Source organism: Arachis hypogaea, chromosome 20, assembly GCF_003086295.3.
Source record: "Arachis hypogaea cultivar Tifrunner chromosome 20, arahy.Tifrunner.gnm2.J5K5, whole genome shotgun sequence".
In the NCBI taxonomy this organism is placed as follows: Eukaryota; Viridiplantae; Streptophyta; class Magnoliopsida; order Fabales; family Fabaceae; genus Arachis; species Arachis hypogaea.
Window position 1 is genome coordinate 144995690 of NC_092055.1, and position 11931 is coordinate 145007620.

General features: G+C 30.9%; 1 protein-coding gene across 1 annotated transcript; it reads right to left on the bottom strand.

Annotated features, from left to right (window-relative positions):
* Nucleotides 1-539: 539 nt before the first annotated feature.
* On the bottom strand, nt 540-1214 carry LOC140183297 (uncharacterized). The gene is made up of 2 exons (XM_072231337.1): nt 1182-1214; nt 540-1046 (listed from the first exon to the last, which is right to left on the bottom strand). The coding sequence occupies exons 1-2, from the start codon at nt 1212-1214 to the stop codon at nt 540-542; spliced, it is 540 nt and encodes a 179-aa protein (XP_072087438.1).
* Nucleotides 1215-11931: the final 10717 nt, after the last annotated feature.

Sequence of the window (11931 nt, forward strand, 5' to 3'; positions counted from 1 at the left end):
GACTATTCTAGTATTATTTGTATATGCAATGATAATATGAATAATAGCTTAAAGCATTTAAAATATAATTCCATCAAATTGATTGAGTAAGGTCTCACTTGTATTAAATATGAATATTGAAAAAATATTGTAATGGAAGAAATAATGGTTTGAACGTAGGATAAATAGTTGTGAGTTAATAAGTTATAGTTGCTAACAATTGCAAAGAAAAACTGTAAAAATATGAAAATGATATAAGGTTGTAGTAATAAAGTTATAGATAAATAGTTAGGGTTGGATAAATGAAAATGAGTGCATAGAAGAATTATGTAATAATAAAAATATATCTGATGCTGAATGCATTGTCATATATTTCTGAAGATTTCAAGGTAAACAACATTTTCTGTTTTATTTGTGTTTTCATCATGAGCAATTATAATTTTCAACTCCTTTTTATTTGTGACTTTCGAGATGGTAACATAAAATTGACCGTGAGCGAAGACATTTTTTTAATAGCAATCCCACGTGATTCAAGAATTGTCCTTGACTTTTGTTGATTGTCATTGCGTAAGATAGCAAAATGGGAAATTGTCTCCATTGGAATCTAAGAGTAGCTTGGCATCTGACGGTGTGAGTGTCATTATAGGAATAAATACCTTATTGACGGAGTCGTTGGAATTTAACAATTTTGCTTCAATAACTTTATCTACAAGTCTTGTAATTATCAACTTGGTACCATTGCAAAGGCCTGATGAGTGATCAATATTTCTAATAAGCATCACAGGACAACCAATCTTGAGCTTCAATTCATGATTTGGAACTCTCAAGCACTTAATTGTTGCTAAAAATTCTGGTGTGTGCATAGCTTGAATTTCATTGCTACCTCCTTTGAACAGACATTTGTTGGAACTAACATAGGTCTTGCATTCATTGCTGTTCATTGCAGTCATGTAATCATTTACCTCATCTACAACATAAATCGTAGGAGCTAAGACAGTGTGACCTTTCAAGTTACTTTCGTTACACATGTCAGCAATGTAATCAGAATAGATTACTTCGATAATGACCTAAATAGGATCACTATAATCAGTGATAAGGAATTCAGGCGGTATGTTAATGCTATTGCAGCCATCACATGTTCTTTCAGATATTCCGTTGCCGACTTAAATTATCCATTCAACAAATTGCTTTAAACCTTCTACCTGACCATCTGTAATGGTAGATTGCAGTCGCATGTTTACAATGAGCTTTAATACTTCACAATGTTGCCATAGGTATGAAGAGTTTAAAGACACATTAACAATGTCATATCTTGTTCCTTTTGGGATCATAGGCAAAATTTGCCAAAAATTTCCGCCGAAAACAATTGTTTTACCTCCAACAGGAAGTGCTGGTTATGATCATCTTTGAATCTCATCAAATCCTTCAATTTCTTATCCAATGCCTCGAAACAAAATTTTCTCATCTTGGGAGCTTCGTCTGTTACAATTAATTATGCTAATGGACTTCCTTGCTTAATGTAGCAAGTAGAGAACTCATTTGGAGTTAATGGTATGGTAAACCTAGAATGTGCAGTTCGATCTCCAGGTAACAGTAGAGAGGCAATGCTACTAAATGCAACAGTTAGCACTATTTGTCCATGTGATCTTAGTGCTAAAGCTAAAGTTATCCAAAGAAAAATTTTTCTGTACCTCCATGGCCATACAAAAAGAACACACATCCATGTTGACTGCCCGTAAAGCTCATGATTTTATCATATACCCCCTTTTGCTCGACAATTAATATCGAGAGGCAGTCATTATGTTGCTTTTCTAACCAAACACAATCATAATTTAACTCATCAAAAATCATTTTGTTCCGCGTCCTAAGATGGTCGGTATCTCCTGATGGAAATGGCATGGTTGGATAATCGTGCAAGCTTTTTTCATTGTTGTTCAAGATTTGTTCAAAATGTCAATCAAGGTTAAATCCCTTAATTCTTCGTTGTTGAGAAGTAGATATGAAATGTTTAGAAAGTTAATTGAGATGTCATGGATTGCAATTCGTTCATTACCATGTAGCCCAAACATGACTTGATGATCATGCAAAATTCCATCACTTAATAGGATGGACGTTTTTTCCTCAGACAACTTCCGATCACACCATTGAATTAGACAATAGTAGAATCGCAAACCGTAAGAACCAGATTTTAGAATAAAATAATAAACCGATTAATTAGAATAAAATAATAATTTAATTGTCCGAAATATTTCGAAAATATAAAAATATTATTTTGAAAATATAAATGTGAAATTTGGATTTAGTAAATTTTTTCTAAGGTTTTTTAGGATTTTCTAGGGTTTTTTAGGTTTTCGAGGATTTTTTAGTGTCTTCGAGGGTTTATGGGTTTTTCTAGGATTTTTTAGGGGTTTCTTAGGGTTTTCTAGGATTTTCTAGGGTTTTCTAGGGTTTTTCTATGGTTTTCTAGGATTTTCTAGGATTTTTAACTATTTTCTAGAGTTTTCTAGGTTTTTTTTTGTGTTTTCTAGAGATTTTCTAGAGTTTTCTTGTGTTTTCTTGGGTTTTTCTAGGTTTTTCTACGGTTTTCTATGTTTTCTAGGGTTTTCTACGTTTTTCTATGGATTTTCTAGGATTTTTATGGTTTTCTAGGGTTTTCGGCGGTTTTTTTAGGATTCTCTAGGGTTTTTGAGCATTTTTCAATGATTTTATAAGTTTTTCTAGGATTTTCTAGTATTTTTTTAATGTTTTGTAGGATTCTCAAGGGTTTTTCAAGGTTTTTCTCGGGTTTTTCTAAGATTTTCTATCATTTTTAAATGTTTTCTAGGTTTTTTTACTGTTTTATAGGGTTTTCTAGGATTTTCTAGGGTTTCCAAGCGGTTTTCAAAGTTTTTCTAGGGTTTTGTTAGGGTTTTCCAGTATTTTTTAGAGTTTTTGAGGATTTTTTAGGGTTTTTCTATGGTTTTTAGTTTTTTCTAGGGTTTTCTAGGATTTTTTCAGGGTTTTATAGGGTTTTCTAAGAATTTCGAAGGTTTTCTAGGATTTTTTAGAGTTTTCAAATTTTTTTAGTATTTTTGAGGGTTTTCTTAGGGTTTTTTAAGGTTTTCTATAGTCTTCTAGGATTATTTTAGGGTTTTATAGGGATTTCTAGAGTTTTCTATGGTTTTTTAGGGTTTTCGAGTATTTTTCTGAGGTTTTCTAGGGTTTTATATGATTTTCTAGGATTTTCTAAGCTTTTTTAGTATTTTCTGGAGTTTTCAATGGTTTTTAGTGTTTTCTTAGAGTTTTCTAGGGTTTTTTTTAGTTTTCTAGGGTTTTATAGGGATTTTTATGGATATATAGGATTTTCATAGGATTTTCTAGGATTTTCTAGAGTTTTTTTGGATTTTTAGGATTTTATAACGTTTTCGAGGGTTTTTCTAGGAATTTTTATGGTTTTATAGGTTTTTCTAGAATTTTCTAGGGTTTCTTAGGATTTTCTAGGATTTTCAAGATTTTTCTATGGTTTTCTAGGGTTTTTCTAGGGTTTTGTGGGGTTTTTATACGATTTTCTAGGGTTTTCTAAGGGTTTTTAAGGGTTTTCTAGAGTTTTCTTACGATTTTCTAGTATTTTTTAGGGTTTTCTAGCATTTTCTATAGTTTTTCAAGGATTTTTAGGTTTTTCTATGATTTTCTAGGGTTTTCTTTAGGTTTCTAATAGGTTTTTCAAGGGGTTTCTAGGGTTTTTTTAGAGTTTTCTATGTTGTGTGGGAGTTTTTGAGGGTTTTCTTAGTATTTTTCACGACTTTTTAAGAGTTTTCTAGGGTTATTTTTGGGTTTTCTAGGATTTTTGAGGGGTTTTCAGGATTTTCTAGGATTTTCTAGGATTTTCTAGGATTTTCTAAGATTTTGTTAGGTTTTTAGAGGGTTTTTTAGTGTTTTCTAGGATTTTCTAGGGTTTTTCTAGATTTTCTAGGATTTTTTTATTGTTTTCTAAGTTTTTTTAGTGTTTTATAGGGTTTTCTAGGGTTTCTCTAGGATTTTCTATGGTTTCCTAAGGATTTTCAATGTTTTTCTATGGTTTTCTTAGGGATTTCTAGCATTTTTAGGATTTTCTTGGATTTTCTAAGGTTTTCTAGAGTTTTTTTAAGATTTTCTAAGGTTTTATATGTTTAGGTTTTTCTAAGGATTTCTATGATTTTATACGTTTAGGATTTTCTAGGGTTTTTTTGGGTCTAAGGTCTAGGGTCTAGGGGTCTAAGATTTTATAGAATTTTTTAGGGTTTTCTAGGTTTTTCTATGCCTTTCTAAGGTTTTTCAACGGTTTTCTAGGATTTTTAGTATTTTCTAGAGTTTTCTAAGGTTTTTCTACGATTTTCTACGTTTTTCTAGGGTTTTTTTAGAATTTTCTAGTATTTTTTAAGTTTTCTAGGATTTTTTAGGGATTTCTAGGGATTTCTTAGTATTTTCTAAGGTTTTCTAGGGTTTTTTGGGGTTATTTTAGGGTTTTCTAGGGTTTTCTTAGGGTTTTCAAGGATTTTTGAGGGTTTTTTAAGGTTTTCTAGAGTTTTTTTTAGAGTTTTCTAGATTTTTATAGGATTTTCTAGGATGTTTTAGGGTTTTATAGGATTTCTAGGGTTTTCAAGGGTTTTCTCGGTTTTTCTAGGATTTCTAGGGTTTTTTAGTATTTTCTAGGATTTTCTAGGGTTTTCTAGTGTTTTCTAGGATTTTTCTAAAGTTTTCTATGTTTTTCTAAGTTTTTTTAGGATTTTCTACGGGTTTTCTAAGGTTTTTTTACGATTTTCCAGAGTTTTCGAGCGTTTTTCTAGGGTTTTATAAGATTTTATAGGTTTTTAGGATTTTTCAGGGTTTTATCAGGGTTTTCTAGCATTTTCTAGGATTTTCTAGGATTTTTCAGGATTTTTCTATGGTTTTCTAGGATTTTTTTTGGATTTTCTAGGGTTTTTTTAATGTTTTCTAGGTTTGTTTGTGTTTTATATGGTTTTTTTGGGTTTTTCTAGGATTTTCTAGGGTTTCCTAGAAGTTTTCAAGGTCTTTCTAGAATTTTCTTAGGGTTTTTTAGCATTTTTAGGGTTTTCTAGGATTTTCTTAGAGCTTTCTAGATTTTTTTTGAATTTTCTAGGGTTTCTTAGAGTTTTCTAGGTTTTCTAGGATTTTCGAGGTTTTTCTTAGGATTTTCTAGAGTTTTTAGAGTTTTCTAGGGTCTTCTAGGGTTATTTTATGGTTTTCTAGGAATTTTGAGGGTTTTTAGGGTTTTCTTAGAGTTTTCTAGAAGTTTTCCAAGGTTTTCGAGCATTTTTTATGGGTTGTCTAGGGTTTTATAGGTTTTTCTAGGATTTTCTAGTGTTTTATAGGGTTTTCTAAGGTTTTTTTAGGTTTTCTAGGGTTTTCTTCGGTTTTTCTAGCTTTTTTCTAGGATTTTCTAGGGTTTTCTAGGGTATTTTAGAGTTTTCAAGTTTTCTAGTATTTTCTTAGGTTTTTTAGGGTTTTTAGGGTTATTTTAGGATTTTCTAGGATTTCTAGGGTTTTCTAGGGTTTTCTAGGGTTTCTAGGGTTTCTCAAGGGTTTTATAGAATTTTTTGTATTTTTTAGGATTTTCTAAAGTTTTTCTAGTGTTTTCTAGGGTTTTCTATATTTTTTACGATTTTTAGGGTTTTCTCATGATTTTCTTGGGTTTTTAGGGTTTTTTAGAGTTTTTTAGGTTTTCTAGGGTTCTCGAGAATTTTCTTAGGGTTTTCTAAGATATTTTAGGATTTTCTAGGATCTTCTAGGGTTATTTTAGGGTTTTCTAAGAATTTCTAGGGTTTTCTTGAGTTTTCTTGAGTTTTCTAGGGTTTTCAAGGGTTTTTCTATGATTTTTTTAGAGTTTTTTTGGGTTTTTTAGAGTTTATAGAATTTTCTAGAATTCTTTAGTATTTTCTTGGGTTTTTTAGGGGTTTTTATATTTTTCTAGGGTTTTTAGGATTTTCTTAGTATTTTCTAGGGTTTTTAGGATTTTCTATGGTTTTCTAGGAATTTTTAGGGATTTCTAGGGTTTTCTTATGTTTTATAGGGTTTTAGATGGTTTTTAGGATTTTTTTAGCGTTTTCGAGGGTTTTTCTAGGGTTTTCTAGCATTTTATAGGTTTTTCTAGAATTTTCTAGGATTTTCTTAGGTTTTTTAGGATTTTCTAGGATTTTTTAAGGTTTTTTTGTGTTTTCTAGCATTTTTCTAGGGTTTTCTAAAGATTTCTACTTTTTTTTCTAGGGTTTTCTAGGATTTTTAGGGTTTTCGACAGTTTTTTAGGATTTCCTAGGATTTTTGCACATTTTCTAGGGTTTTCTAGGGATTTATAGGTTTTTCTTGGATTTTCTATGGTTTTTTTAGGTTTTCATAGGATTTTCTATGGTTTTCTTAGGGTTTTCTAGGGTTTTCTTAGGATTTTCTAGATTTTTCTAGTGTTTTCTAGGGTTTTTTAGAGTTTTCTAGGATTTCTAGGGTTTTCGAGGATTTTCTTAGGGATTTCTTGGATTTTTTAGGGCTTTTCATGGTCTTCTAGGGTTATTTTAGGGTTTTCTAGGAATTTCTAGGGTTTTCCAGGATTTTCTTAGTGTTTTCTAGGTTTTCTAAGGTTTTCGAGGGTTTTTTTTGTTTTCGTGGGTTTTATCAAGTTTTTCTAGGATTTTCTAGGATTTTCTAGGGTTTTTTAGGGTTTTCTAGGATTTTTAGGGTTTTTCGAGTTTTCTAGGATTTTTCTAGGGTTTTCTAGGGATTTCTAGTGATTTTCTTGGGTTTTTAGGGTTTTTTAGATTTTTCTAGGATTTTCTAGGGATTTTTAGGGTTTTCTAGGGGTATCTTAGGGTTTTTGAGGGTTTTTTACCGTTTTCAAGGGATTTTCTAAAGTTTTCTAGGTCTTTCTAGGCTTTTCTAGAGTTTTCTTTGGGTTTTCTAGGATTATCTAAGGTTTTTTTATGTTTTTCTAGATTTTTTAAGATTTTTCTAGGGTTTTCTAGAATTTTCTTGGGATTTCTAGGGCCTTCTAGGGTTTTCTAGGGTTTTCGAGAGTTTTCTTGGGTTTTATAGGTTTTTCTCGGGCTTTCTAGGATTTTCTAGGGTTATCTAGGATCTTCTAAGGTTTTCTAGGGGTTTTAAAGGATTTTCTAGAGTTTTATAGGATTTTCTTGGGGTTTTCTAGCGTTTTTTACGGTTTTCTATGTTTTCTATGGTTTTCTAGGGTTTTTTAGGATTTAGTAGGGTTTTCGAGTATTTTTTAGGGTTTTCTAAGGTTTTATAGGTTTTTCTAGGGTTTTCTTAGGGTTTTCTATGGATTTCTAGAGTTTTCTAAGATTTTCTAGGTTTTTCCAGGGTTTTGCTAAGGTTTTTTAGGGTTTTCTTGGTTTTTCTACGATTTTCTAAATTTTTCTATAGTTCTCTTAGGATTTTCTAGTGGTTTTCAGAGTTTGCTAGGTTTTTAGTATTTTCGAGGGTTTTCTTAGGATTTTCTAGGGATTTTAGGGTTTTTCTAGTATTTTTAGGGTCTTCTTGGGTTTTCTAGGATTTTCTAGGGATTTGCTAGGGGTTTCTAGTATTTTCGAGTGGTTTTTAGTGTTTTTCGAGGGTTTTCTATTATTTTCTAGGGTTTTCTACGATTTTTTAGTGTTTTCTAGGATTCTCTATGGTTTTTGAGAGTTTATTAGGATTTTTTAGGGCTTTCGAGGATTTTTCTAGGGTTTTCTAGAGTTTTATAGGATTTTCTAGGGTTTTTTAGGATTTTCTTTGAATTTTTAGGATTTTCTAGGGTTTTTCTAGGATTTTCTAAAGTTTTCTAGGGGTTTTCTATGATTTTCTTAGGATTTTACAAGGTTTTTTTAAGGGTTTTCTAGGTTTTTCTATGGTTTACTAAAGATTTCTACTGTTTTCTTAGTGGTTTATAGGGTTTTTTTAGAGTTTTCTAGGTTTTCTAGGATTTTCGAGGATTTTTTTAGGGTTTTCTAGGTTTTTTATGTTTTTCTAAGTTTTTTCTAGGGTTTTTTTAGAATTTTCTAGGATTTTTGTGGGTTTTCTAAGATTTTATAAGGTTTTTTAAGGTTTTTCTAGGATTTTCTTAGGGTTTTATAGGATTTTCTTAGGGTTTTCTAGGTTTTTCTATGATTTACTAAAGTTTTCTACGGTTTTCTTAGGGTTTTATAGGATTTTTTAGAGTTTTTTAGGTTTTCGAGGATTTTTGAGGATTTTTTTAGGGTTTTCTAGTATTTTTATGGTTTTCTAAGATTTTGTAGGGTTTTTTAGGATTTTCTTGGATTTTCTAGGGTTTTCTTAGGGTTTTTAGGGGTTTTTAGGATTTTCGAGGGTTTTTTTTAGTGTTTTCTTGTGTTTTTTAGATTTTTATAGGATTTTATAGGATTTTCTTAGGATTTTATAGGGTTTTCTAGGATCTTCTAAGGCTTTTCTAGGATTTTTTAGGGCTTTTCTAGGATTTCCTAAGGTTTTCTAAAGGTTTCTAGGGTTTTTAGTGTTTTCTAAGATCTTCTAGGGTTTTTGATGGTTTTTTAGAGTTTCTAGTATTTTCGGGGGGTTTTCTAGGATTTTTTAAGGTTTTATAGGTTTTTTTAGGATTTTTTAGGGTTTTCTTAGTGTTTTCTAGGATTTTCTAAGGTTTTCCTTGGGTTTTCTAGGATATTATAGGATTTTTCTAGGTTTTTCTAGGGTTTTCTTAGGGTTTTCTAGCATTTTCCAGGGTTTTCTAGGGTTGTCTAAGATTTTCGAGGGCTTTTCTAGGATTTTCTAGGGTTTTCTTATGGTTTTCTTATGGTCTTCTAGGATTTTCTAGGGTTCGTAGGATTCTCTAGGGTTTTCTATGGTTTTTTAGGGTTTTCTAGGGATTTCTAGGGATTTCTAGGGTATTTTAGGGTTTCTTAAGGTTTTCTAGGGTATTTTAGGGTTTTCGAGGGTTTTCCTAAGGTTTTCTATGGTTTTTACTGTTTTTAAGAGTTTTCTAGGGTTCTTCTAGGATTTTTGAGGGTTTTCTAGCATTCTCAAGGGTTTTTCTAAGACTTTATAGGTATTTCTAGGATTTTCTAGGATTTTCTTAGGGTTTTCGAGGGTTTTTTAGGATTTTTCTAGGATTTATGGGTTTCTAGGGTTTTTCTAGTATTTTCTAGGGTTTTTTAGGTTTTCTAGCGTGTTTTAGGGTTTTCTAGGGTTTTTTAGGGTTTTCTAGGAATTTCTAGGGTTTCTAGCAGTATCTTAGAATTTTCTAGGGTTTTCGAGGGTTTTTTAGGGTTTTCAAGGATTTTTCTAGGGTTTTATAGATTTTTCTATGGTATTTTAGAGTTTTCTTATGGTCTTCTAGTATTTTCTAGGATTTTCTAGGGTTTTTTAGGATTTTCTAGGGTTTTTCTAGGGTTTCTTTTGGATTTTCTAGGATTTTTTAGGATTTTTTTATAGTTTTCTAGGGGTTTTTAGGATTTTCTAGGATCTTCTAGGGATTTCTAGAGATTTCTAGGGTTTTCTAGGATTTTCTTAGGGTTTTTGAGGGATTTTCTAGGGTTTTCTTGAGTTTTATGGGTTTTCTAGGGTCTTTTAGAGTTTTCTAAGATTTTCTAAGGTTTTTTTAGGGGTTTCTAGGGTTTTTTATGATTTTTCTAGGGTTTTCTAGAATTTTCTAGGGTTTTTCTTGGGTTTTCTAGAGTTTTCTACATTTTTCTAGTGTTTTCTACGGGTTTTCTATGTTTTTTTAGGCTTTTTAGGATTTTCAAGGTTTTTTTTAGAATTTTTCTAGGGTTTTCGAGCATTTTTCTAGGATTTTCTGGAGTTTTATAGGTTTTCTAGGATTTTATAGTGTTTTCTTAGAGTTTTCTATGGTTTTCTAGGGTTTTCTATAATTTTCTAGGATTTTTCAGGGTTTTTCTAGGATTTTCTAAGGTTTTTTAGGTTTTCTCTAGGTTTTTTAGGGTTTTCTTACAGTTTTATAGGATTTTCTAGGGTTTTCTAGGATTTTCTAGGGTTTTCTTAGAGTTTTCTAGGGGTTTCTAGCGTTTTTTAGGGTTTTTTAGAGTTTTCTATGATTTTCTACGATTTTCAAGGGTTTTTTTAAGGTTTTCAAAGGCTTTTTTAGAATTTTCTAGGGTTTTTCTAGGGTTTTTTGGGTTTTTCTAGCGTTTTCTAAAATTTTCGAGAATTTTTTAAGGTTTTCTAGAGATTTCTAGCGGTTTTCTTGGATTTTTTAGGATTTCCTATAGTTTTTTTAGGATATTTTAGGGTTTTCTAGAGTTTTCTTGGTTTTATAGGGTTTTCGATGGTATTTTTAGGTTTTTCTAGTTTTTTTAGGGATTTCTAGGTTTTTCTAGGGATATTTTAGGGTTTTCTAAGGTTTTCTAGGGTTTTCGAGGGTTTTTCAGGGCTTTCGAAGGTTTTTTGAGGGTTTTTCTAGGGTTCTCTTCGGTTTTTATTGGTTTTCTACTTTTTTTTGGATTGTTCTCGGGTTTTCAAGTGTTTTCGAGGATTTTTTGGGATTTTCTAGGGTTTTCTACGGTTTTCTTAGGGTTTGTAGGGCTTTCTAGGGTTTTCTAGGATTTTCTATAGCTTTTCTAGTATTTTTTAGGACTTTTTAGGTTTTTCTATGATTTTTTAGGGTTTTCTAGGGATTTTCTAATGTTTTCTATGATTTTCTAAGGATTTTTAGGGATTTTCTAGGGTTTTCTTTTAGTTTTCTAGGATTTTTTACAGTTATCTTGGGTTTTCTTTAGGTTTTCTAGGGGTTTCTAGGAATTCTTAGGTTTTCTTAGTGTTTTCTTGGGTCTTCTAGGTTTTCTAAAATTTTTTAGGATTTTCTAGGATTTTCTTGAGATTTCTAGGATTTTCTAGGGTTTTTTAGCATTTTCTAGGGTTTTCTTAGAGTTTTCTAGGGTTTTTAGCATTTTCTAGAGTTTTTCTAGGATTTTCTAAGAATTTCTAGTGATTTTCTTGGGTTTTTTAGAATTTTCTAGGGTTTTAAAGGGTTTTCTAGAGTTTTCTAGGTTTTCTGGGATTATAAGGGTTTTCTAAGATTTTTTAGGGTTTTCTAGACTATTTCTAGCATTTTTAGTATTTTCTAGGTTTTTAGGGTTTTACAACGTATTTCTAGGGTTTTTAGGATTTTCTAGGGTATTTCTAGGATTTTTTAGGGTTTTTAGATTTTCTATGGTATTTATAGAGTTTTCTAGAATTTTTAAGGTTTTTTAGGGTATTCTAGGATTTTCTATGGTTTTCTATGATTTTATAGGGTTTTCTAGCATTTTTAGAGTATTTATAAGGTATTTCTAGGATTTTTAAGGTACCTCTAGTGTTTTCTAGGGTTTTAAAGTTTTCTAGCATTTTTAGGGTATTTATAGGATATTTCTAGGATTTTTAGGGATTTTTTCTTTAGATTCTCTTGGGTTCTTAGGATTTTCTAAGATTTTTAGGATTTTCTAGGGTATTTCTAGATTTTCTAGGGCTTTTAAGTTTCCTAGGGTTTTCTAGGGTATTTCAAGTATTTAAGGGTTTTCTAGGATTTTCTAGGGTATTTCTAGGGAATTTCTAGGATTTTTATTGTTTTCTAGGAAATTTCTAAGATTTTTAAGGTTTTCTAGGGTATTTTTAGGGTTTTCAAGAGTTTTTTAGGGTTTTCTATGGTTTTCGAGGGTTTTTCTAGGATTTTCTAGGGTTTTCTAGAGTTTTTCTTGTGTTTTCTAGGATTTTCAAGGATTTTCTATGATTTTCTTGGATTTTTTAGGGATTTCTAGGGATTTCTGAGGGTTTTTTAGGTTTTTCTAGGAGTTTTCTTGTGTTTTCTATGGTTTTCTACGATTTTCTAGGATTTTCGAGGGTTTTTCTAGGGTTTTCTAGGGTTTTCGAGAGTTTTTTAGGGTTTTCTATGGTTTTCGAGGGTTTTTCTAGGATTTTCTAGAGTTTTCTAGGATTTACTAGGATTTTTGAGGGTCTTTCTAGGGTTTT